Source organism: Lissotriton vulgaris, chromosome 12 (assembly GCF_964263255.1).
Source record: "Lissotriton vulgaris chromosome 12, aLisVul1.2, whole genome shotgun sequence".
Taxonomy (NCBI): domain Eukaryota; kingdom Metazoa; phylum Chordata; class Amphibia; order Caudata; family Salamandridae; genus Lissotriton; species Lissotriton vulgaris.
The window spans coordinates 525,956,546-525,984,237 of NC_141700.1; the positions used below are offsets into that span (position 1 = coordinate 525,956,546).

Genomic DNA, 27,692 nt, shown 5'->3' on the forward strand with positions numbered 1-27,692 from the left:
CTTTCGCTCCTTTCGTGGTCAAGGAAGGGGCGTCCCTACACGTGCCGCCAGCCACTCGCCGCAAACTGTCGTCCAGCGCGGCGGCGGCTGTGGAAACCGCCGTGGAGGCGGTCGGGGGAACAAGCGGAGTCAGTCCACACCTGCCCCCACAGCATCCGCCTCTAAACCCTCCTAGTCCATGCTTTTCGGCCCATGTGACGCCAATGGGAGGCAGGGTTCGCCATCACCACTCTCACTGGCGCACAGTCACTTCGGACAGGTGGGTGCTGCAGATCGTCCGGAGGGGCTACTCCCTCCCCTTCGAGACGACCCCTCAAGCCATGCCACCTCAATACCACCGCGTATCGGGAGATCATTTGCGGCTCCTGCAGTAGGAAGTTTCGGCCCTCTTGGCCAAGGCTGCCATCGAGCGCGTTCCTTGGCCAGAAGTACGACATGGTTGCTACTCCCACTACTTTCTGGTACCCAAGAAGGGCAAAGGGGGCCTACGCCCTATCTTGGATCTGAGGAACGTCAACGGCTTCCTCCGGAAGGGGAAGTTCAAAATGCATACACTGGCTCAGGTCTTGACTGCCCTAGACCCAGGAGACTGGATGGTAGCGTTGGACTTGCAGGACGCATATTTCCACGTCCCCGTCCTGGCGGCCCACCGACGTTACCTGCGGTTCACGGTAGGCCTCGAGCACTTTCAGTTTACCATGCTCCCCTTCGGCCTTACCAGCGCCCCACGGGTGTTCACGAAGGTGATGGCGATGGTCGCAGCTCATCTGCGCAGGTTACGGGTCTGTCTTCCCCCTACCTAGACGACTGGTTGTTGAAGGCGGGCTCGTCCTAGGCAGTCGTCAGCCACCTCCAGACTACGGCGGATCTCCTGCACCCTCTGAGATTTTCCATCAATGTACCGAAGTCACACCTGTGCCCCTCTCAGAAGCTCCTTTTCATCGGAGCGGTTCTCGACTCGGCGCAGTTTCGGGTTTACCCGCCAGAACAGTGGGTTCGGGATATACAGGCTCTGATTCCGATCTTCGGGCCGTTATCCCGATTTTCAGTAAGGTTGACGCTGCGGCTTCTGGGGCTGATGGCCTCCTGCATCCTTCTGGTGCATCACGCACGGTGGCGGATGCGGGCTCTGCAGTGGGACCTGAAGTTTCAGTGGGCCCAGCACCGGGGCAACCTGTCCGACCATGTCCTGATCTCGGAGGGCACTGCGAGACAGCTGCAGTGGTGGCTCACGGACCGCGATTGGGTCAACGGCAGATCCCTCTCCCTTCCCCAACCGGAGCACGTAGTTGTGACGGACGCGTCCCTCCAGGGCTGGGGAGGCCATTTGGGAGAGGCGGAGATCAGAGGACTCTGGTCTCCGGCGGAGTCCCGGCTCCATATCAATCTGTTGGAGCTGCGGGCGATTCGTCTGGTTCTGAAGGCATTCCTCCCGTCTGTCCGAGGGAGTGCAGTGCAAGTGTTCACGGACAATACCACCGCCATGTGGTACTGCAACAAACAGGGCGGAGTGGGGTCGTAGACCCTTTGCCAGGAGGCTCTGCGCCTCTGGCAATAGCTGGAACATCAGGGCGTGACTCTGGTGGTTCAACACCTGGCAGGTTCTCTGAACGCCAGGGCGGACGAACTCAGCCGTCGGTGCTCGATGGATCACGAATGGCGTCTGAACTCGGACGTGGCGCAAGGCCTCTTTCTGCGATGGGGAGAGCCTTGGTTAGATCTATTCGCCACCGAAGAGAACGCGCAATGTCATCAGTTCTGCGCGTTGGAATTTCCAAGGCGGCACTCGCTCGGCGACGCTTTTCGTCGCGAGTGGAGCTGCGGTCTGTTGTAAGCCTTTCCGCCTATACCACTTCTGCCCAGAGTGCTGAAGAAGATCAAGCGCGACCGGGCACAAGTCATCCTTGTGGCTATGGACTGGGCACGAAGGTACTGGTATCCCGAGCTACTCAGTATGTCAGTCGATCCCCCGGTTAGTCTGCCTCTTCAGGAGGACCTTCTGTCGCAGCAGCAGGGGACGGTCCTCCACCCGTTGCCTCCTGAAGTTTGCAACATCATTCTGGCAGCCAGGCGTCCCTCCACTAAGTTGGTATACGCCTGCAGGTGGAACAGATTTGTGGCATGGTGCACAGCAAAGGCTGTGGATCCTCTCAATGCCCCTCTCTCTGAGGTTCTCCTCTTTCTTCTCTTTCTTGCCCAGCAGGGCTCTGCTCTGGGCACTATCAAGGGCTATCTTTCAGCTCTTTCAGCCTTTCTGAGGCTGCCTGACCAACCTTCTTTGTTCAAGTCCCCTATCGTAAACAGATTCCTGAAAGGCATCACTCATGCCTTTCCTCCTGTTCCCTTCGTGATGCCTCAGTGGGACTTGAACTTGGTTCTAACGTTTCTGATGTGCGCTCCCTTTGAGCCACTTCACAACTGTCCTCTTCGCCTTCTATCTCTGAAGACTGCCTTCCTGGTTGCAATCACCTCTGCCAGGAGAGTGAGTGAGCTCCAGGCTCTGTCTTGTAAGCCTCCTTTCCTTTCAGTCCATCCGGACAAGGTTGTGTTACGGACAAGGCCCTCCTTCCTTCCCAAGGTAGTCACGGCCTTCCACATTGGGCAATCCATCACATTGCCCACCTTCTTTCCGCCTCCGCACCCCTCGAGAGAGGAGGAGAGGCTCCACCGTCTGGACCCAAAACGTGCGCCCTCATTTTATCTGAACCGCACACAACAGTTCTGGGTGGATGATCAACTCTTTGTTGGGTACGCGGGCGCTAAGAAAGGGAAAGCGGTGCACAAGCGGACCATCTCCCGGTGGATTATCTTGTGCAACCAGGCGTGTTACTCCTTGGCTAAGAAGGAACCCCCTGTTGGGCTGAGGGCTCATTCCACTCGAGCCACGGCCACTACAACTGCCTTGGGCCGAGGTGTGCCCTTGCAGGACATTTGCCAGGCAGCTACGTGGGACTCGCTGCACACGTTTGCAAGACACTATTGCCTGGACAGTCCAGTCCGGAGGGACGGCTACTTTGGCCGTTCCGTCCTCCAGGACTTTCTGGTGTGATTATTGGTTCGCAGACCCACCACCACGGGGATGGTACTGCTGGGGTATCTATTCTAAGGTAAGGAATCTATCACTAACGTGTCTCTTTCAGATGCACAAGTTACTACTTGTGTAACGCTATATCTGTAAGAGGCATTAGTTAGTGATATATTCCTTACCGACCCGCCCATCCTCCTGGTTCTGCGAACCGATAACTAGGGTTAAGGTCATCCCCTTTCAGGGCCCTAGTTTCTTGGCACCAGTGTTGGTTTTTGTCATGGCTCTGCGCTTCTGGCGCGGAAAAGCTGTGGCTAAGAACTGACGTCAGCACGCGGAGGCAGCGTCTAAGTACTCCGACGTCATCACGACGCCGACGCCTGACGCTGAGCCGCAGACGACGCCTACCGACGCGCAAGGGTACTGCTACTCAAAACTTTCCGGATCCAGTCTGACGCCTGGGGATATTCTAAGGTAAGGAATCTATCACTAACTAATGTCTCTTACAGATATATCGTTACACAAGTAGTAACTTGTGCGTCAAGCCTCCTCCTCCTCCACTTCCTCCTCTTCTACCACCCCACACCTACAACAGCAAAGCAGCCCTAGATCAGCCATTCCGGATCATGCGGGTCCTATTGGGGGTCGGCTTACTTATTTTCTACGGGATTGGGAATCTGTTACATCAGATCTTTGGGTTCTCGATCTCATAGAGAATGGGTATGCTCTTCCCTTTCAGGAATTTCCCCCAAATTACTCTCCTTGCCAAGGTTTTTGCTCGGAGGACTACCTGTTGCTCCTTCAGGAAGAAGTAAAAGCACTGTTCAAAAGGGGTGCGATAGAGGTGGTTCCGGAGCAGGAAAGGGTCAGGGGTGCTACTCCCGGTATTTCCTGATTCCCAAGAAGGATGGCAGACTTCGTCCAATCCTGGATCTCAGTATCTTGAACTGTTACCTAAAGCATGAGAAGTTAAAGATGCTCACTCTTGCGCAGGTTCTTCAAGCGCTGATGGAAGAAGACTGGTGTCGATCGACTTACAGGATGCTTATTTCCTTATACCCATTCTGAAGTCGCACAGAAAGTATCTCTGCTTCACGGTGGGATCGCAGCACTACCAGTTTGCGGTTCTACCGTTTGGTCTTACTACTGCGCCTCAAGTCTTCACCAAGGTGATGGGTGTGGTGACTGCACATCTCAGAAGGTCAGGGATTCCAGTATTCCCTTATCTGGACGATTGGCTGATCAAAGCAGAATCTCTAGAGCTAGTGCTCCATCATCTGCAAGAGACAACTCCGTTATTGCTCAGGTTGGGTTTTTCGATAAATGTACCCAAATCTCACCTGGTGCCCTTCCAGCGCAACCTGTTCATAGGTGCGGTACTGGACACAACTGTGTGTCGTGCATTCCCTCCACCTCAAAGGATTCACGATATACAGGAAATGATTCCTTTATCTTACAATGGAGCTGCTGTTCCAGTCCTGAAAGTCCTTCGTCTGCTCGGTCTGATGGCTTCTTGCATTCTGTTGGTCAACCATGCACGCTGGCACATGAAGGCACTCCAGTGGTGCCTCTGCAGGCAGTGGTATCATCACCAAGGGGATCTCGGGGAGTCAGTGAGGATCTCCACAGAAGCTGCAGCGGATCTGTCTCGGTGGGGAGTTGAAGGCAATCGGTCTCAAGGAAAGCCTTTCCAAACTCCTCCATCAGTGGCCACAGTGATAACTGATGCATCCACTCTAGGGTGGGGTGTTCATCTGGGGGATCTGTAGGTCAAGGGTCTTTGGTCTCCAGAGGAAAGGTTTCTTCACATCAACCTTTTGGAATTGCGGGCAATACGTCTGCCACTCAAGGCCTTCCTCCCCTCCCTTTGCGGTCGGTAGGTTCTTCCTGACTGACAACACCACCGCGATGTGGTATGTCAACAAACCAAACAGGGAAGAGTGGGGTCGCAGTGTCTCTGCAAAGAGACTCTGCGTCTCTGGTCCTGGGTTCAGGAACATCAGATTTGTCTAGTGGCAAATAATCTGGCCTGAGTACTGAACATTTATGCAGACAGTCTGTCAGCAGTTTTCAGCCGATCACGAGTGGAGGCTTCATCCACAGGTAGTTCGTCATGTCTTTCGGACATGGGGAACTCCTCAGGTGGACCTGTTTGCCACTCACGAGAACGCTCACTGCCCGTCATTCTGCAGTCTCCAGTTTCCGCTGAAAGGAGCATTGGGGGATGCGTTTCAGTTGAGTTGGGGCTCACAACTCCTTTGCGCATTTCCTCCCATACCCTGGATTCCTCAGTTTCTGAGGAAGATACGTCAAGACCGGGCCCAAGTTATATTGATCGCCCCGGATTGGCCAAGAAGGGTGTGGTACACAGATCTTCTCCATCTCTTCTCGTGCCCTCCGCTCCGTCTCCCTCTCAGGGCAGACCTCCTCTCTCAGATGGAGTGGCAGGTTCTACACCCCCACCTCCATACCTTACACCTTCATGCCTGGAGATTGAACGGGGCAACCTGAATTACTTTTCTCTCCCACCTGATGTGGTGGATGTCATTTTATCGGCAGGCGTGACTCCACCAAGTCCATCTATTCTTATAGGTGGTCTAGATTTGTATCCTGGTGTGGGGAGAGTTCTGTTGATCCATTGAGAGCTCGATTGTGAGACATACTTCAATTTGCTCTTTCATTGGCACAGCAAGGTTTTGCTGTTGCTACGGTAAAAGGTTATCTATCAGCTTTATCAGCTTTTATCTGTTTACCGGATCAACCATCTTTGTTTAAATCTCCTATTATATTGAGATTATTAAAGGGTTTAACAAATAAGTTTCCTCCTACTCCCTTTATTGTGCCTCAATGGTACTTGAACCTAGTTCTTACATATTTAATGGGTTCTCCGTTTGAACCTTTACACAGGTGTCCTTTGAGACTTTTGTCTTTTAAGACTGTTTTTCTTGTCGCAATTACCTCGGCAAGGAGGTTAAGTGAGCTTCAAGCTCTCAGCTCAAAGCCCCCATTCTTGACCATTAATGCTGAACGAATGGTTCTTAGGACCAGGGCTGCTTTTCTGCCTAAGGGGGTTACTCCATTCCATTTAGGACAGACCATTACCATTCCTACCTTCTATCCTCCCCCTCACCCTTACAAGGAGGAGGAGCGTCTTCACCGTCTCAACCCAAAGAGAGCGGTGAGCTTTTATCTTGATAGAACAAAAGACTATCGAGTGGATGACCAGCTCTTTGTTGGATTTGCTGGCTGCAAGAAAGGAAGAGCTGTGCACAAGCGCACACTGTCAAGATGGATCATACTGTGCATCAAGATTTGCTACGCCCTGGCTGGTAAGGAACCTCCAGGGGGTATAAGGGCTCATTCTACTAGAGCAAAGTCATCAACATCTGCTTTGTCTAGGGGTGTTCCTGTAGAGGACATTTGTAGAGCAGCAACATGGGCCTTCCTCCACACTTTTGCAAAGCATTACTGCTTGGATAGCGAGGTGAGGAGGGACGGCCATTTTGTCCTTCAAGATTTTCTGGTATAGAGGAGTGGACACCCTCCTCCTAGAGTGGGGACTGCTGTGGGAATCTATTCACAAGGTGAGGAATCCACTGGCAGATGTATCCATCAGAAGAACAAGTTGTTTACCTTCGGTAACGCTTTTTCTGGTGGATCCAGTATCTGCATGTGGATTCCTCACATGCCCACCGCCTCCCCGTTGTGCACTCTTCTATATCTGAGTTTATGGCAATGTTTAAGTGTGTGTGTGTGTGTGTGTGTGTGTGTGTGTGTGTGTGTGTGTGTGTGTGTGTGTGTGTGTGTGTGTGTGTGTGTGTGTGTGTGTGTGTGTGTGTATATATATATACTGTGTGTTTTTCATGCATTGTCTACACACTGTGTATTTTTGGGATATTATGTACTGGGTACATTGTATATGTATATGTCTGCTGTCATTGGTCCGTCCGGGTGCCTCGAAGGCACAGGAAAAAAAGGGCGGAACTGATGTCATCACGCAGACGTAGGCCTAATAAGGAGTCAGTCGGAGTCGCGCGCGATGCCGTGCTCCTGTGACGTCGTCCACGCCGGCGTGCTACAAAAGAATTTTCCGAACGTTGCTGATGCAGGGGGATATTCACAAGGTGAGGAATCCACAGGCAGATACTGTATCCACCAGAAAAAGTGTTACCGAAGGTAAGCAACTTGTTCTTTGCAACCCTTCCTTCCCTCTGTAATCTTACCAACTTGCACAGAAACAACCGTGTCAGCTGTTTGTGCAAGCCCAGCTTCTGGAAAGCTTTTTTTTTCTTTCTTTAAAGAAACAGCAGCCGAAATCAGCCACACAACAACATATTCCAATGACCCCCAGAGTGTTTGTTTTAACGTAGCAAAGACATTTAACTAGATTAAATTTTTAACCTTTTTGATGTTACTGTCTGATTCAGCGCTAACAGATAGCATGCAAATGTGTGGTATGGAAAAGGTCACAGATTAAAAAACCTAGGTTTACCAGACTTTGGTAAAGTGATAAAAGCAACAAGCACAGAAATTAATAAGCAATTAAAATGCAATAGGTCTCTCCTTTAAGTTAAAGCCAATGTCTTTGCTAATGGTATTGTATAGCAAAGCAAATGGCTTTAACTCAATGAAAGGCGAGACTTATTGCATTTTTAATGCTTGTTTGAGGATGTGAAAAGCGAAACGATAGCAGCAAACAGTGGTGGTGCTTATGTACGACTGCCTGTATTGGCTGTATTGAACCATTGTGGAGCCACATGATGTGCAAGAGTACTGCTATAAAATCTGTATCCAGTTTGGCGCCTGGGGCGGGTTGAGGTTTTTGGGGGAATATTTCAAGGTGAGTAAACGGCTGTTCGAGTATTCACCAGGAAAAGTGTTACAAAATGTAGGTAACTTGTTCTATTTTTGGCTATGTATTGACCATTTTGCATTCTAAATCAGATAATGGTTTGTTTTTTTGTCTTAGGCTGTGGAAGGGTTATTGGATGCAACCAGTGGAGCAGATGCAGACCCACTCCGGTACCGTGAGTGCCATCTCCTTGTTTTGAAAGCCCTGCAGGATGGCCGTGCGTATGGGTCCCCGTGGTGCAACAAGCAAATTACACGGTGTGTACTGTTTGAATAGGTGTTAGTATGAATTTGATACAATAATCTTACACTCTGAAACGTTCCTGTCTCCAGGTAAAACACTGATAAAGTGCATTAAATTGTTCTGCTTCTTAATTTAAAACGTATGTTTACTGCTCAGATGTCTACTAGACTGGATTAGTTTGTGAAACCTATTGTGCAGTCCCTCAGTTTATTTTAATATTGAAAGGAGTGCCTATATTCTTATTTGATACCTGTGGTCGAACTAATCTGTAGTATTATGTACTGCTTGTTCCAGCCAGCACCATTTTTTAAACCTGTGCTACGGATTAGCACAGGTTACGCTGTGGTGCAACAAAAAAAAACTGACTTCCATAAATGAACCATCTCAATCTATGAGCTGTGTTTTGTGAATGTTTAGTAACAGTTGATATGTATGTTTCTTGCACTATACATGATTTGCTAACTAATTGTTTTGGAATGTGTCCACATCTGAAAGAAACAGTTCTAGATTCCTTACCTTAGAATGACCCCCAGGTGTCAGACTAGATATGGAACGTTTTTCATCAGCAGCACCTCTGCGTGTCGATAGGTGGTGTCGGTCGGCTCTGTCTCAGTCGTTGGCATTGTGGTCGCCGGGATGACGTCACTGTAGCTACTTAGACGCCGCCCTCACTCGCTGGCGTCAGTTCCTCCTTTTTCCGCACCAGCCAGTGCAGATCTGGAGAGAGCGGTACCTACAGTCGCTTTTTGACTGCAAATTTTTAGCAACTTTTGTCGAAGTCTTTTTGAGTCCTACCGACTCCTGGTGGGCGTAGGTATGCCTAGTTTCAAGGCTTGCGTTTCCTCTACCTGACTGATGTCGGTAACAGATCTGCACCGCCTGTGCCTCTTTTGCCTGCAGTGCGACCACGACCCCAAGTTGTGCTCCATCTGCCGGACCATGGCTCCAAAGTCTTTGTAGAAGCAGTCCCAAAAGCTTATTGAGCACCGGCAGTCGGCTCCGCGCTGTTCGAGGTCCCGGTTGTGAGGAAGGTTGAGAGACCAGTTGCGGAGCCATCACCACTAGTCATCCAAGTTGTCGCACTCTGAGTCAGAAAAGTCGAAGCACAAGAAGTCGAGGAAGTCGCTCTTCGACTTCTCCCCGACGGTCGGCTGACACGATGAGGTATGTGGGCCCAGCTTCGTCGGTTTTATGAGGCGGTGCATGCCATCTTTGGGTAGCCCGACTCTGCTGGTGTGCCTTCAGGCCCCGCAGCCTTTGTTGGGGATTATAGGCCTTCCCTGCCAGCGGCTCTTGCCAGATGCCGCAGGGCCCACATTGATCCAGGCATGAAACCGGATCCTTTGGCACCGCACCTGACACCGGTTGTGCCTCTGGCCGGCATCGACCATGGCCTCCATCCTGATGTGGACATGGAGCCAGACCAGCGTCACCCTACACCGGATCGGGGGCGTAGTGGTTTCTTTGTGCCCCTGTTCACTCCTGGGGTCCCTTTTAGGCCAGATTGGCACCTAGAGGACATGGACTGGGAGGGGTCTGGTGACCCTCTGACCGACCAGTTGGGTTATGACCCGGACTGGATAGAGGACCTGGGGATGCCAGTAGCCTCGATACCTTCCCATACCTTGGCAGGTTGTCTCCTCCTACCATGGCTACGGAGGAGGGAGCTTTCCATGCAGTGGTGTGGCGAATGGGCGGCCGAGGCTCTCCAACTCTAGCTCCCTACAGTGGCTGTCAGTACTAACCTCCTGACAGAGGTGCTTCAACCCCAAGCGAGCTCTTCAGAGCCCCTGCTGCCGTTTAATATAGCACTCACTGACATCGCTTTAGGCACCTAGGTGGTCCAGGTCCAACAAGGGGGCTCCCATGAATAGGATGCCCCTGACTTGACCGCCCGGCCCCGGGTGACCCCACTTTCCTCTCCCAACACGTCACCCCTGAGAGCTTGGTGGATCCAAGCCTCTACTTCCAAGAATGCATTCCCTAACGCTCCACCGGATAGGGAAGCCAAGAAGCTGGATCATTTTGGGAAGAACATTTTTACTTCCGCCATCTTGGGACTGCGGTTGGCAAACACTGCATGTCTATTGGGCCGTTATTTCCACTCTGTGTGGGACACAGTTGCGCAAGTGCTGCCTCAGTGTCCGTAGGAGGCCCGGGCCGTATTCTCCCAGTCTGTTGCCGCAGAGAGGGACGCAGCAAAGTTTACCATCCACTGTGGGCTAGATACCGTTGAGACTCCAGACCGGACGATTTCCACTTCGGCAGCCCTTCAATGCTACCCCTGGATGAGATCGACTGGCTTTTCTGGGGATGTTCAGAGCACCCCAATGGACATGCCTTTTGATGGCCACCGCCTTTTTTGCAACAAAGCAGACAACGCTCTAGAGTTTCAAGAACTCTGGGGCCAAGTCCTTGGGCCTCTCTAACCACCCTGCGCAGACTGCTTTTTGCCACGGAAGGGGTGCCCCACTACATCCCGCCACAGGTCGACGCAAGTTCCACAACCATTGCGCGGCCGGGAACATGTGAACAACCGCTGTGTTTCTGGGGGCCAGCGTGCGGGCCAATCCATCCCGCCCCCCCCCCCCCCCCCCCCCCCCGCATCTGCCTCCAAACCTTCCTAGTCCGACATTTCAGGCCCATCAATCGCCAGTGGGCAGCAGGATCTGCCATCACCTCCCCTACGGGCCCATCACGTCAGACAGGTGGGTTTTGCAGATAGTCCAAAGGAGCTACTAACTCCCCTTCGAGGCTACCCCTCCAGCCATGCCCCGCAGTACCACCTCATGTCAGAGGATCACCTGGCATTTCTCCAGCAGAAAGTTACGGCTCTTTTGCCAAGGGAGCCATTGAGCTTGTTCCTGTCCCAGAAGTAGGTCGTTGCTATTCGCACTACTTTCTGGTCCCAGAGAAGGGATTCTTAACTCTGAGTTCGGAATCGAATAAAAAATTTATAAAAGGCCAAAAGGCCTTCAGGGTTGTCGGTATTTTTATTCGATCGGTGCTGACAACTTTATTCCTGTTTTCTACTCAGGACGTCGAATCGGGCCGCGTGGCCTTTTCGACACCAAGGGACCGATAGTTGATGGAGCGAAGTCCATTCAAAAGATGCCTCAACTGTAACTCAAAATATCCACACATAGATAAACACCCTGTGTGTAACAAGTGTTTATCTCCTGAACACAATGAAGCCGACTGCTTAGCTTGTGCACAATTTCGATCAAAGAAGACACTTCGGATGCGACGAGCAGCGAGGCAGACGATGCAGAAGCCAGCGCCTGACCCGAAAATATCTTTGAAGACTACGAAGAGGTTGTCGAAGCTGAAGACTCAGATCAGCAGTCGGAGCAGGGGTCAGAACATGACTCCAACTACTACGTCGACGAAGAAGACATCGTCGAGGTAGGGGATGGCGATCCAGGCATCGGAGCCGTCTAGGACGACTCCGTCGAGGACACTGTGCCAACCGTGAGTACGGAGCCCAGTACATTTACGCTTCCAGAGGCTCAGGTCGAGGCATCGCCGGAAGGCCTTAGCCAAGATCATGACATCGATTCTATAGCCCCGCAATTCAGCCCGGCTAAGAATATAAAACAAGAGCCATCGGTGCAACATTACCATAGTTTGGTAAAATCAAAACCGAAAGTGATGGAACCAAAACAGAAACCGAAACTGATTGACTTTACTGTCTTCGGACCAAGAGGTTTGGATCCATCGGAGCAGACCAAAAAGAAAATGGTCGTCGACCCTGCTGGGTCGCATATAAGGGTTGTCGAGCCGAGAGCCAGTACACCCATGTCCACGCCTAAGCTAAAGCCCGTCGAACAGACGAGATCGATGTCGACACCAAGCAACACAAACAAGGGACTCAAACAGAATACTGTTGTCTAACCATGTGAGAAGTTGGCCTGATATATAATCACTATTCTAGTGAGCACTTTGTATCAGTCCAAACAACCCTAATGGTGATTGGTTGTAAGTCAACCTTATAGACCAGCTATCCTAGTAGCGTGGATACGAGTAGTCTTCGGGCTAAACTCTAGAGGGCGTGTTAAGCCAGCTGTTATACCATCACATATACCCCTTGAACACCAAGTGAAAGGACACCACACAAGTGTTATAAAAATAAACAGGGTATTTATTTAAAACACAACAGCCCTGTACTCTTTATGAGGACAGGGTACTAAGCACACAACAAAACTCTTACGAAAATACTTCAAGTTGCACAATTTACACAAATGCCCGAGGGGCACGAAATACCATATACTATGAAAGTGGAATGCGAAATTACTAGCAGGTAAGTACTGGACTAAGAGGCTTTGGAATCGCTAGGACTACGTTACTGAACCTTCAGATTACTAGTAGGAGGCCTAGGGGACTCGGGTGCAGAGTGTGCACTCTCACGCGGGATGCGGGACAAAGTCTATGGGAGCTAGTAAAAGCAAAATCTGAAAGAGACACGTTGGTGATAGATTCCTTACCTTAGAATATCCCCAGGCGTCAGACTGGATCCGGAAATTTTTTGCGTAGCAATACCCCTGCGCGCTGGTAGGCGTCGTCTGCGGCTCCGCGTCCGTCGTCGGCGTCGTGAGCGCCGGGATGACGTCGTCGGAGTATATAGACGGCGCCCATGCGCGCTGACGTCAGTTCTTCTTTTTTCCGCGCCAGCTAGCGCAGATCCGGAAGAAGCTCTACCCCAGTCACTTTTTGACTGAAAACTTTTTTGATCTTTTTGATCCTCTATTTAGTCGATTCTCGACTATCGGTGCCAGGGATGCCCGGGTTCAAGCCTTGCTCGAAGTGCGGCCGACTCATGTCGGTCACGGACCCCCATCGCCGGTGCCTGAAGTGCTTAGGCCTCGACCACGACGATCGAACCTGCTCCGACTGCCGGGCCCTGACGTCGAAGGCTAGGCGGGAGCGGTCCCGCAAGCGTCTCGAGCTGAGGCAGTCGGCCCCGCGCCGCTCCAGGTCCCGGTCCCGGTCCCACGGGAGGTCGAGGGACAGGTCGCGAGGTCGGAGTCATCGACGTTCCGGGAGTGGACACCGATCGTCTGGTTCCAAGTCCTCAGGTAAGAGGCATGAGAGGTCGGAGCGACACCATCGATCCTCCGACCCGCCCCTCGCACGATGCGACCGGGGACTCGGGCGACACCGCCCACGCGGCTCCGCGGGAGTCGCAAGCGTCGCCGCCTGCCCCACACCTTCGGGTCCCTGGGCACGGCGCGTCGCAGGAGGAGGTCGAGAGGTACCTCATGGCCATGAGGGCCCTCCCTCCTCAGTCGGTTCCCGTGGCGCCTTCGGGCCGATCGGCTCCGTCTGGAGGTCCTTCCGGGTCGGGCGCTTCGGCCCAGACGACGTCGGGCGCTTCGGGCCCGGCGCCGCTGGCGACTTCGGTCCCGGCGCCGCGCGACCTCGCTGGATCCGGCTCCGGATCCGGGACCCTCGCCGGTCGACCTTACGACCTCGCCGGCGCCGTCCCTATAGGTGTCGTCCCCGGCAGCCGATGTGGTTGCCGACCCCAATGCTTCCTACGGTCCTACTCAGGAGTCGGAGGGGCGCCGCTGGGCGCCGATTCCGTCGGCCTTCGGAGAGTTCTATCTCCACGAGGAGGCCCTGGCTGTTAATCCTGGTCTCCAGGAGCCAGGTGACGAGGAGCAATGGGAGGGGTCCGAAGACCCTCTGGCACGTGATTGCTAGTCGAATCAGGACTGGACATATGAGCTTGGGGAGGCCAGTGGTATTGACACCTCGCCAGACACTGGATTTACGTCGCCCCCGACTGTGGCTTCGGAGGCGGGTTCTGCTTACAGTGTAGTGTTGACGAAGGCAGCTAAGGCCTTAAACCTTCAGCTCCCCGTCGCGGCCGTGAGGACTAATCTCCTCACCGAGGTCCTCAAACAGCAGTCCGGCTCCGCGGAGCCCCTCCTGCCGTTCAACGAGGCCTTGTGTGACGTTCTTCTGGGCACTTGGTCCAAGCCCGCCACAGGCCCCCCTGTGGACAGGAACGTGGCCAGACGCTACCCCCCGCCCGGCACCGGGCGACCCTTGCTTTTTGTCCACCCACCCCACCCCCGAGAGTCTGGTCATCCAGGCCTCCAACTCCCAGACCGCATTCCCGTCGGCCCCGCCCGACAGGGAATCCAAGAGATATGAGCAGTTCGGGAAGAAGGTCTTCTCGTCTGTGAGCCTAGGGCTACGGTCAGTGAACACCAACTGTCTCTTGGGCCGCTACACCCACACTCTGTGGGACACGGTTGCGGAGGTGCTGCCACAATGCCCTGAGGAGGTCAGGGCTAAACTCAGCCAAACCCTTGCGGACGGCCGAGATGCGGCACGTTTTTCTATCCGGTGTGGGCTGGATACCACGGACTCACTGGGCAGGGCGATGGCAACGACGGTGGCGGTTCGACGCCACGCCTGGTTGAGGTCCGCCAACTTCTCGGCCGATGTCCAGGCCACCCTCCTGGACATGCCGTTTGATGGCCGTCGCCTCTTCGGCGACAAGGCAGACCATGCGCTGGAACGTTTCAAGGACTCCAGGGCCACGGCCAAGTCCTTGGGCCTTACGGCCCCACGCCAGCAATCGGGTGCCTTTCGCTCCTTTCGTGGCCACGGAAGGGGCGCCCCACCACGGACCGCCAGCCACACGACGCAAAATATCCAGCAGCACGGTGGCGGACGTGGGAACCGCCGCGGCTGTGGTCGGGGTCAGCGGCGAGGCCAGTCCACACCTCCCTCAGCAGCCCCTGCCTCAAAACCTTCCTAGTCCGAGTTTTCAGGCCCATGTGACGCCTGTGGGAGGCAGGGTTCGCCATCACCTCTCCCACTGGCATACAGTCACTTCGGACAGGTGGGTGCTGCAAATTGTCCGAAGGGGTTTCTCCCTCCCCTTCGAGTCTTCCCCTCCATCCATGCCACCTCAATACCACAGTGTGTCGGGGGATCACTTGCAACTTCTGCAAGAGGAAGTTTCGGCCCTCTTGGCCAAGAGGGCCATCGAGCGCGTTCCTGGGCCAGAAGTAGGACGTGGCTGTTACTCCCACTACTTTCTGGTACCCAAGAAGGGCAAAGGGGGCCTACGCCCTATCTTGGATCTGCGGAACGTCAACGGCTTCCTCCGGACGGAGAAGTTCAAGATGCTCACTTTGGCTCAGGTCCTGGCTGCCCTGGACCCAGGAGACTGGATGGTAGCGTTGGACTTGCAGGACGCCTATTTCCACATCCCCGTCCTGCCGGCCCACCGGCGTTACCTGCGGTTCACGGTAGGCCTAGAGCACTTTCAGTTTACCGTGCTCCCCTTCGGCCTTACCAGCGCCCCACAGGTGTTCACGAAGGTGATGGCGGTGGTCGCAGCCCATCTGCGCAGGCAAGGGGTGTCAGTCTTCCCCTACCTCGACGACTGGTTGTTGAAGGCGGGCTCGCCCCAGACAGTCGTCACCCACCTCCAGACTACGGCCGACCTCCTGCACTTGCTGGGGTTCTCCATCAATGTGCCGAAGTCACACCTGTCTCTCAGAAGCTCCTTTTCATCGGAGCGGTTCTCGACTCGGCGCAGTTTCGGGTTTACCCACCCGAGCAGCGGGTTCGGGATATTCAGGCTCTGATTCCTGTCTTCAGACCGTTATCCCGAGTCTCGGTCAGGTTGACGCTGCGGCTTCTGGGACTGATGGCCTCCTGCATCCTTCTGGTGCGTCACGCCAGGTGGCGGATGCGGGCTCTGCAGTGGGACCTGAAGTTTCAGTGGGCCCAGCATCAGGGCAACCTGTCCGATCATGTCCTGATCTCGGAGGGCACTGCGAAGCAACTGCAGTGGTGGCTCACGGACCGCGACTGGGTCAGTGGCAGACCCCTCTCTCTACCCCAGCCGGAGCACGTAGTTGTGACGGACGCGTCCCTCCAGGGCTGGGGAGGCCACATGGGAGAGGCGGAGATCAGAGGCCTCTGGTCTCCGGCGGAGTCCCGGCTCCACATCAACCTTCTGGAGCTGCGGGCGATTCGTCTTGCACTGAAGGCATTCCTCCCCTCTGTCAGGGGGAGTGTGGTGCAAGTGTTCACCGACAACACCACCGCCATGTGGTACTGCAACAAACAGGGCGGTGTGGGGTCGTGGACCCTTTGCCAGGAGGCTCTGCGCCTCTGGCAGTGGCTGGAACATCAGGGCGTGACTCTGGTGGTTCAACACCTGGCAGGTTCTCTGAATGCCAGGGCGGACGAACTCAGCCGCCGGTGCATGATGGATCACGAATGGCGTCTGAACTCTGACGTGGCGCAAGGTCTCTTTCGACAGTGGGGAGAGCCTTGGTTAGATCTATTCGCCACAGAAGAGAACGCGCAATGTCAGCAGTTCTGCGCGTTGGAGTTTCCAAGGCGGCACTCGCTCGGAGACGCTTTTCGTCGCGAGTGGAGCTGCGGTCTGTTGTACGCCTTTCCGCCTATACCACTTCTGCCCAGAGTGCTGAAGAAGATCAGGCGCGACCGGGCCCAGGTCGTCCTTGTGGCTCCGGACTGGGCACGAAGATACTGGTATCCCGAGCTACTCAGCATGTCAGTCGATCCCCCGATTCGTCTGCCTCTTCGGGAGGACCTTCTGTCGCAGCAGCAGGGGACGGTCCTGCACCCGAACCTGTCCAGTCTCCACCTACAAGCTTGGAGATTGAGCGGCGGCAGTTGAGGCCATTTGACTTGCCTCCCGAAGTCTGTGACATCATTCTGGCAGCCAGGCGTCCCTCCACGAAGTCGGTATACGCCTGCCGGTGGAATAGATTTGTGGCATGGTGCGCAGCAAAGGCTGTGGATCCCCTCTCTGCACCCCTTTCGGAAGTGCTGCTCTTTCTTCTTTCCCTTGCCCAGCAGGGCTCTGCTCTGGGCACTCTTAAAGGGTACCTTTCTGCTCTTTCAGCCTTCTTGAGGCTACCAGATCAGCCTTCTTTATTCAAGTCCCCTATTGTGAGTAGATTTCTGAAGGGCATCACGCACATGTTCCCTCCTGTTCCCTTCGTGATGCCCCAGTGGGACTTGAATCTTGTTCTCACCTATCTGATGTGTGCTCCCTTTGAGCCACTTCATAACTGCCCTCTTCGTCTCCTTACTCTAAAGACGGCCTTCCTGGTTGCCATCACCTCTGCCAGGAGGGTGAGTGAGCTCCAGGCTCTTTCTTCTTCTCCACCTTTCCTGTCTGTTCATCCTGATAAGGTGGTGTTGCGTACACGACCTTCCTTTCTGCCCAAGGTTGTCACGGCCTTCCACATCGGGCAGTCCATCACCTTGCCCACCTTCTTTCCGCCTCCGCATCCCTCGAAAGAGGAGGAGAGGCTCCACCGTCTGGATCCAAAACGTGCGCTCTCCTACTACCTAGACCGCACTCGCCAATTCCGGGTGGATGACCAACTCTTCGTTGGTTACGTAGGCGCGAAGAAGGGAAAGGCTGTACACAAGAGGACCATCTCCAGGTGGATCATCTTGTGCATCCAAGCATGCTACTCCATGGCGAGGAAGGAGCCCCCGGCTGGATTGCGGGCTCACTCCACTCGGGCCACGGCAACGACAACTGCCCTGGGCCGCGGTGTCCCCCTGCAGGACATCTGTCAGGCAGCCACGTGGGCCTCGCTGCACACGTTCGCAAGACACTACTGCCTGGACAGTCAAGTCCGGAGGGATGGCTTCTTTGGCCGTTCCGTCCTCCAGGACTTTCTGGTGTGATATTGGTTCGCAGACCCACCACCGGGGTTGGTATTGCTGGGGTATCTATTCTAAGGTAAGGAATCTATCACTAACGTGTCTCTTTCAGATGCACAAGTTACTACTTGTGTAACGATATATCTGTAAGAGACATTAGTTAGTGATAGATTCCTTACCGCCCTCCCATCCTCCCCGTTCTGCGAACCGATATTTAGGGTTAAGGTCATCCCCTTTCAGGGCCCTAGTTTCATGGCACCAGTGTTAGTTCTATCATGGCTCTGCGTATCTGGCGCGGAAAAGCTGTGTTATCAGAACTGACGTCAGCGCGCATGGGCGCCGTCTATATACTCCGACGACGTCATCCCGGCGCTCACGACGCCGACGACGGACGCGGAGCCGCAGACGACGCCTACCAGCGCGCAGGGGTATTGCTACGCAAAAAATTTCCGGATCCAGTCTGACGCCTGGGGATATTCTAAGGTAAGGAATCTATCACTAACTAATGTCTCTTACAGATATATCGTTACACAAGTAGTAACTTGTGCGTTAATGTTCTCGGGCGAACCCGATAAGGTAGGTTGAAAACGACAGTGGATCTGGACCCTTGGATAGTGAGGCTATGCTGGGGCACCGAAATGCCGAAGTTAACTAGCCCAGGGGTTGCGGCTGCATAGGTCTGAAGAGACGTCGGGAATCCTCGTTGACGAACCAGGAGCCTGAAGAAAGAAGTTGCTGGCAGGCGACCAGTGAAGATTGTTCGAGTGATCCAAGCCTGGATCGAAGATGGATGACACCTGAAAGCAGAGGGGACCAAGTTCTTAATCACTAGCCAGTGATTGTGTGGGCACCGGGCGAAGTCACCTCGACCAGGTGAGTTGGGCGCCGCTGGGCTCTGCAGTCTCACGGACCAGGAGGCGTTGTCGGCGACCAGGATGGAGGTGCGAGCTGTCCCACGATGGTTGATGCTGTCGACGTCGCTGGACCCAGGATTGGGGCAACAAGTCTTGGCAAATTCAAGCCCACGCGGTGGACCTAAAATGGCGTCTGGAGTGGACCAGGAGGGTCCGGGGTGCTCCTCTTTTGGAAGGGTGCAAGGGCCAGTCTGGAGCAACCAGACCAGCAGTGTTGTCGTTGATCGTCGTCGGGAAGGCCACAAGCCAGCGGGCTAGTAGCCAGACAACGCGGTGAGCAGCCAAAAAGCAGAAGGGCCCCGCGCAGATCGTGGAGATGCTGGGGGGCTGGACTTCGGTGCTGGAGCTGCTCAGGGTCTGGGCTTCTCGGACCCCAAAGCACTCACCAGAGGATCCCTCGGCGGTCGTGCTGGATAGAAGTCGTGCAGTTCTGATAATGGCCGGTCCCTCGAGGTCTCGTCGCACCTACGGTTCTCAGCTTAGCTGTAGAGGTAGGTAGAGGTCAGAGGTGCCAGGGAAGCCGGGTCTCGTCGAGCTGGTCAGTCGGATTCCGGAGGAAGGACGTGCAGCAAACCGCAGAGTTCTTAGATGGTGCCTGCGGATGCAGGGTGACTACTCCTTAGCCACAAGGGAGAAATCTTAAGAAGTCGAGAGTTCCTTTCGTAGAAAGTAGTTTCTTGATTCAAAGATGATCCAATTTGGAAGGGTCCCCGCTCCTGCCTTTATCCTAAAGAAAGGGGTGGGTACGCGACTAGGTCCTGCCCTAGGGGTGGGACCAGGAAGGGGGGTGGTTACACCCCTCTCCCATGCCGGACTTTCCCCAGGCCAGGGGCTTGTGTGCCCCTGGAACTGGTTCTAGCCGGCAGATGCGTAGTGAGCACCGGGGTGCCACTTGCAGTCACCTTCCTGTAAAGCCCTGCCTACCCAGGATACACAAAACCCTGTCTGGGATGGTGCTAGCACCGCCCCTGACAGGAAACCCTTTGTCCAAGCTCCCCTCGCTGGAAGGACTCCCAGCTGCAGGGGGTCAGACTCGTGTCTGTGGTGGCAGCATCCATTTTGTGATGCTGAGGCTTGAGTTAACTTTAACCGGGGTTCATAGTTACATACATGTCGTGTCCCTCTAGAAGGGTGGAATGCTAACCCCGTCGCCAGAATTGGCGAGGGGTTAGTATTCTAATTCGTATGAGACCTTACTCGACATGTTTTGATAAAGCAATACCAAAGTTAGCATTTAACCGCGAGGATTATAATGCACTTAAGAGTATATAGTATGCGTTATCATGGAACAGCTATTAGGACTTGGTTCCGCAAGCTGCAAACGGGCTCAGCTCATGCCAGAGCACCATCTCGCACGATTCCAAGCACTCTGCCTTCAGGATTGTCAAGGCCTGCCATAGGAGTGACTGATAGGAATCTGTGTGTCCATTTTTAGGGTTAGATATAGGTATACTATATCTAAAGCCAAGGGTGATTACACCACCTTGCCCCAGCTGTCGTGCAACCAGTTGTGTCAGATTTAGATGGCCATCCAGGGGTGGCATAATACATGCTTCAGCCCCTGGTAGGCCCTGGGTACACCTATGCTTTGAGTTACAGGGTCTGATAAGGTGGCCAAGTACCAATTGGTAAATGCACCTAAGGTTCACGTTGTAATTTAGTGAGAGAACAGCTAGGCTGTGGGTCTGATTAGCAGGCCCACAGCCAGAGAAAGTCGTAAACCAGTGAAACAAAAGCAAAAAATCTGGGTGATCATAGGATTGCAGACCCTACTCTCCTACATGAGAAATTCGACAAACCAAGGCCGGTGCACACAAAGACACTCGAGCCGAAGGCAAGGATCGAACCGAAGGGGTCCGTCGAGCCGAGACAGCAAAACAGAGCTCCGAAGCAGCAAGCTCCGAAGACGACACAAGGCCAAAAGTTGGTTATTGAACAGACAAGAACAGTCGGATCGATAACAATTACGGCTCCGAAGAAGTTCATACAGACAAAAAAGACTGTTGAAACACAGAAGTCCCTCGGACCGATAAAATTCGGACTTCCAACTCACGTGAAGCCAAGAGCGGTCGAACCAACAACTGAAATCGAACGGACACAGACAAAAAAGCGATAACTGGGAAAAGAGCTAAAGCACCTGAAGAGCAAGCGCCCTCAACAGATGAACAGTCAAAACGGTATGTTGACCCCGATACTGGCAGAGTTACCCTATATAAGAGGAAAATCAGACCAGACACTTACGCTGAGACCTATAAGATACCACTCAACAAGAAAAGACACTTCTACTTCTCCAATTCTCTATGAGCCTATCAGACCACATGTGCAAGAGACTTATACATATTCTCCCAAACGCACAGATGAGGATGTAGACTATGAGGATAATGAACAGTACAATTATCCGATGGACAATGACCAGGACAACCAGAATCAACCATGGACTGACCCTGTAGATCCTGGAGACTCTCAGCCCATTCCAGACAATACTGCATACCCTGTTAAGACTTCGCCTACAGAGGACACAGCTGCTTTCAATGCATTGATAGAAAGAGCCGCATACAATCACCACGTGGAGATTCATGCAGACCCCATTGAGGAAGACTTCCTCTTTGACACTTTCAACACTTCTGAAAGATCAGTCAAAACATTGCCAATGTTAAAAGGGGTGCTTAAACACGCAGGGGACATATTTAAGGAAACAACCAGGGCACGGGTCATTAACCCCAGAATATAGAGGAAATATAGGCCAGCACCAGTGGACCCTACATACATCAAGGGACAGCTGCCTTTAGACGCTTTGGTAGTATCCAATGCACGTAAACGTGCTAATTCTCAGACTACTGGCGAGGCTCCACCTCCAGACAACGAGTCTAAGATTCTGGAGGCTTCAGGCAAAAGGGTAGCTGCTCAAGCAGCTAACATATGGAGAATTTCAAACACACAAGCCCTGTTAGCCAGATATGACAGGGCACACTATGACACACTAGAGCAAATTCTCCAGCATCTACCTGACCTGTATAAGGAACAGGCAGAGTTCCTAATACAAGAGGGAAAGAGAATATCTAACGCCTCCATCAAATGTGCGCTAGATGCGGCAGACACAACAGCCAGGGCTATCAATACCAGTGTCATGCTCAGAAGACATGCGTGGATCCGCATCTCTGGGTTTAAAAATTAGGTTCAGAGCACTTCACTCAATCAACCTGTAAACCCTGATTATTTATTTGGTCCAGATGTGGACACAATATTAGACAAGATGAAGGATACCGAGACAGCCAAGTCTATGGGAGCCTTGCACTCACAACAATACAGAGGCGGCTCCTTTCGTCGCTCCGGCAACAGGAGCTGCAAGAGGAGGCTCAAAACAGCAAACCTCATACAACAAAGGGAACACGCAAAACACCTACAACAAAAACAGTAGAGGTGGATACCGTGGCAATAACAACAAGGGTAGAGGACGAGGGAATAACACCACCAGATCCTCTACCAATACCAAACAGTGACTTGTATCATCCAGCATGGCTATTGCCTAGAATTAACCTCCACACCACCCAACATACCTCCAAGACACCGTCCTATGTCCGCAGAACACCTACACTTATTGCAGCAATAAGTCATCAGCATGCTACAAAAAGGGGCCCTAGAAGTAGTACCCTTAGAACACCAGGGTACAGGGGTGTACTCACTGTACTTCCTAATCCCCAAGAAGGACGGGTCTCTCAGACCAATTTTGGGCCTCAGGCCCCTAAACCAATACATCTTATCAGAGCATTTCCACATGCTCACTCTACAGCAGGTATTACCACTGTTGCGTCAAGGAGACTTCCTCGCAACACTAGACCTCAAAGACGCATATTTCCATATACCAATACACCCGGCACACAGGAAATATCTCAGGTTTACAATACAAAATCAGCACTACCAATTCAAAGTCCTTCCTTTTGGGGTGACAACAGCCCCAAGGGTGTTCAAGTGCCTAGCGACAGTAGCTGCACATCTCAGAAGACAGCATATTCATGTCTATCCATATCTGGACGACTGGCTAATACAAGCAGTCAGCCCAGCAATGTGCCAGCCACATGTCACGCAATATTCACCTCCTGCACAGTTTAGGTTTCTCGCTGAACTACCTAAAGTCCCATCTTTAGCCTGCCCACGTACAACAGTACCTGGGAGCGACGATAGACATTCTGGCAACAAAAGCACAGCCAAATTCTGCCAGAATAAACAGCATTCAGACGCTGATCCAAAGGTTCAGGCCCCAACACTCGCTCCCAGCCCGAGTGTTTATGCAACTGATAGGCATGATGGCCTCATGCATTTTCCTAGTCCCTCACGCGAGACTACACATGCATCCACTGCAGGAGTGCCTAGCACGTCAGTGGAACCAGGCTCAAGGACAATTGAACAACCTAGTGTTGGTGACCAGTCGTGCATACAACTCTCTGCATTGGTGGAATCCACAAACCTTTGCAAGGGACGACTGTTCCAAGAGCCTGTACCACAAATAGTGTTGACGACGGACGCATCCCTGATAGGGTGGGGAGCCCATGTCCTCCACCACACAGTGCAGGGCTTATGGACCACGCAGCAAAAGAAAATGCACATCCACCTACTGGAGCTGATGGCAATTTTTATGGCAATGAAAGCGTTCAAAGTACATCTGTGCAACAAGACTGTGTTGATCCGGACGGACACCATGACTGCAATGTACTACCTACAGAAACAGGGAGGAACACACTCTCCACAGCTGTCACATCTAGCTCAGAGCGTGTGGAAGTGGGCCTTCAGAGAAACATTTTTCTCATGGCGGAACACCTCCCAGGCAAGGACAATCCAATAGCGGATCTGCTCCGCAGACACAGCCAACAGGTGCACGAGTGGGAGATTCATCCACCAGTGCTTCAACCATACTTCAACAGTGGGGTCAACCAGAGATAGACCTGTTCGCCACAAAAGAAAACGCTAAATGCCAATACTTTGCCGGAAGGTTCCCACAGCCGCAGTCTCCGGGCAATGCGATATGGATGAACTGGTCAGGCAAGTTTGCCTATGCTTTTCCACCAGCAACGTTGATACCGCTAGTGGCACGCAAACTGCGCCAGTATTCGATGAAGCTAATCCTGGTTGCTCCAACATGGCGAGGCAACCGTGGTACCCACGTTCCTAGAACTTTCCGTGGTGCCTCATCAAAGACTACGACTAACACCCAGTCTCTTAACGCATTGCCATGGAGACATTCAGCACCCAGATCCGCAGCAGCTGAACCTTGCAATCTGGCTCCTGAAGTCATAGTTTGGCTACCTAAACTTACCTTCTGACTGCATGAACGTTATCAAGGAGGCAAGGAGACCTACGACAAGAGCATGCTATGCGGCAAAATGGAAACGTTTTGTCATTTATTGTAACAACAATGAATTAAACCCACTAGACTCATCAACTCAAAAGATCATATGCTATCTTTTGCACCTACACCGCTGCAATCTAGCATATACATCCATAAGGATACACTTAGCTGCCATAGCAGCTTACCTTCAGAACAGGCAGCACCTTTCGCTATTCAGAGTGTCTGCAATTAAAGCATTCATGGAGGGGCTCAAACGAGTGATCCCCCTCAAGACACCCACTTTCACCTGTCTGGAACCTAAACATTGTTTTAACAGGACTAATGGGACCACCTTTTGAACATTTACACTCGTGTGAAATACAATTTTTAACATGGAAGGTGGCTTTTCTCGTAGCGATTACTTAGCTTAGAAGAGTTAGCGAGCTGCAAGCCCTAACTATTCAAGAGCCATTCATCCAAATTCACGCAAATAGGGTCGTGCTTAGGACAAACCCTAAATTCATGCCTAAAGTGGTATCCCACTTCCACATCAATCAAACAATAGAACTGCCAGTGTTCTTCCCAAATCCACAGTCAGTACCTGAAAGGGCTCTACACACACTAGATGTTGAGAGAGCTCTCCTATATTACATACAGGACAAAAGATTTCAGGAAGACAAAACAGTTGTTTGTTGCCTTTTCACCACAGCACAAAGGCAACCCCATTTCCAAAAATGGTTTAGCTAGATGGATAGTTATGTGCATCCAAATATGTTACATTAAAGCTAAACGCACTTTAACAGTTCCCCCAATAGCACATTCCACACGCAAATTGGGGGCATCCATGGCTTTCCTAGGAAACATTCCTCTAGCGGAGATATGTAGAGCAGCCACATGGTCTACCATACATACATTTACCAAACTACTGCGTAGATGTACACTCCAAGCAGCTGTAGGACAGGCTGTTCTCAAAACTCTTTTTCAGACTGCTGCAGCTGGCACGGGCAACCACCGCTAGGGGAGAGACTGCTATACATTCTATGCACAGATATGAATTCAGCAGCCCACATGCCTCGAACGGAATATGCTACTTACCAGTATGCATCTGTTCTTGGCATGTAGGGCTGCTGACATTAATATCGCCCACCCTCCTCCCCGGTGCCTGTCGCAGCTGTAGCATTTACTATTACTTTCTAGCATGGACATCACTTACTGTATCATACTCCATCTCTGCCACAATGGCGAAAAGCAATCTGAGGATGGAGAGGATGCCCATGCGCACTGTAGTCCAGGGGAGGAGCCACCTATCTTGTGATACTTCGAAGAATCTTCCAGGACAACAATGTGCAATCATTCTGACCCAACACTAGGTGGCGATCTATGCACAGATATGAATGTCAGCCGCCCTACATGCCAAGAACAGATGCATACTGGTAAGTAGAATATTCCTTCTCAAAGTATTACAAAGCATTTCCCAACACTGCAAAGACTATTTATCCTACTATAAAGTATTTTACGGACCTTGCAAAAGAATTCTACTGCTTTTGTAAAGTATTACTACATTTCAACAGTTACTTTCCTGCAATTAATTTTCTCTTGGTTCTAAAAATAAAATAAAGTATTTTTTAAAATATGCAAAATGTCTGGATTGAGTGTTTGCTATAATTTATTGCCTGAGTGTGTACAATAACATCTAAACATCGCCCTCTGATGATCCTAACTGCTCGACCACACTACCACAAATGGATTATTTACTTACGCCTCTGTAAGTCTCCGGGGATCCCCTGGACTCTGCACACTATACATCTTTTTGGTATAGTATATACAGAGCCAGCTTCCTACACTACATATCCATATTTTCTTGATCCATAAGGGGCTTAGGAGGAATCTTTCCATCAGTATGATAGTTGCTGAAGGTGAGTAATAGTTGTTACAGCACAACAGACGTATTCACCCAAGGAAGAATGTAAAATATTTTTATGGATATTTCTGGACCCAGTCACTAGATTGCAGAACAATGCACACCTTTTGACAAATTACTATTGTGGTTGAGTGACTAGTTTAATGTGACTGGTGGCCTAGCAACTTAATTGCATGTAAAATGCTTTCTGTATTCTGTTAAATTGTAATATGATATGTTACTCAAAGACTTTTATTTAACTATTACAGTTGTCTAATTGAGTGCAGAGATGAATACAAGTACAGTGTTGAAGCAGTGGAGCTTTTGATCCGAAATCACCTGGTAAACATGCCACAGTATGACCTTCACTTGGCCCAGGTAAGGGGTGTGCAAGTCAAGTGAGCAGCTGTTCTTGGGGTAATCTAATGTTTCCAACTGTACGATTTAGCATTGATTTGATCAATTACAAATAGCATCTGCCTCCTAGAGAAGTCATAGCAATTAAAAAAGTGAAATTACATGAAGGATATTGCAACTGACAAGAATGTAATGATTCAAAAGGAGGACCTGTAATCTTGTTAGGGCAATGTATCAATTCCATGCTGGGGTAGGTGGAAGTCTTGGGTGAACCATTAGTGTTAAGAGTGCATCACGCAAGTATACGTTTTGTGTACATTTTAATCTGATGATTTGATCTGTATGGATCAAGAATTGCCTGTACAGCTGCTTCCAAATGCTTGAACTCTAGTTCTTCAATAAAATATACCACAGAAACAGTTTGCTTGAATCTGCACTGTGAAAGTTGAGCGAAATGCATGTACCAGCTCCTGCTCCATAACACATTTTAAGAAAAAAATGATAACTAATTGTTAGTGGCATGAGTGCTGTAGATACTCATGTTTTGCCTAAGTCTGCCAGATAGTGTTAGGCTCGGATGATTACAAGTTGTTTTTTTCCAAGCTGTGGTCTTCAAGTCACGAGGCTGTGTGATACTGTGCATGGTAATAGATGCCATCTTCACTTTTTTTCTCCAATGGGTTCGTATTTAGTATGTCAGGCTTCGGTTCGAATCTACTTCGGTCCGAGAGAGAGAGATATAGATGTGTGTGTGTGTGTGTGTGTATATATGTATGTATGTAGTATGTAGTATATATATATATATATATATATATATATATATATATATATATATATTCTCTCTCACAATGGTATTGTTTCGATCGGTATAGTAAACACTTTAAATGCAGCCTGGCAAAAAATATGGTACAGCCAGCAAAACAACAAACTTGTATGAAGCAGTTGAGTTTTGAGGGGGCTTTGGACGTTAATGTTCAATCCCCAAAGAAGAAAATAAAACATGCTGCAACTAGTCCATTGCACATTCCCATTTCTTTTTCATCTATACCACAATAAACACCTCCACACAGTTACAGAAATAGCATAACACGCTTTGGATGTAAAAAGGGCATTAATGTAACCGGTTGACAGGGCTAAATCATTCAGAAAAGCTAAACAATTGGTTTGAGGCATGTGAGCTATAGATCCCATGCTTTCCATTGTCTTGCTATATAGTGTTGGGTCCGGATGTTTTTCTTTAAAGAAGTCTTTCCAGTCATGAGGTAAGGTGACTCCTCCTTTCGGTGATAGTGTGCATGGACATTGACTCCATCGTTGTGAGAAAGTGCCATCTTTCTTGCATTAGTATGCTCCCACATTTTGCTGAACTGCTGATGTGCTTTGACTGAGTGTGCCTT

At 51.4% G+C, this 27,692-nt stretch overlaps 1 protein-coding gene across 11 annotated transcripts in view; it reads left to right on the forward strand.

Moving 5' to 3' along the window:
* Positions 1-27,692, forward strand: part of CNOT1 (CCR4-NOT transcription complex subunit 1) — a 1,684,613-nt gene that overhangs the window by 1,047,463 nt on the left and 609,458 nt on the right. For all 11 annotated transcript variants that reach the window (XM_086945302.1, XM_086945307.1, XM_086945301.1 and 8 more), the window contains 2 exons: positions 7,995-8,134; positions 26,208-26,316. In XM_086945302.1, the coding sequence (XP_086801428.1) occupies positions 7,995-8,134; positions 26,208-26,316 (249 nt within the window). The remainder of the gene's footprint in view (positions 1-7,994; positions 8,135-26,207; positions 26,317-27,692) is intronic.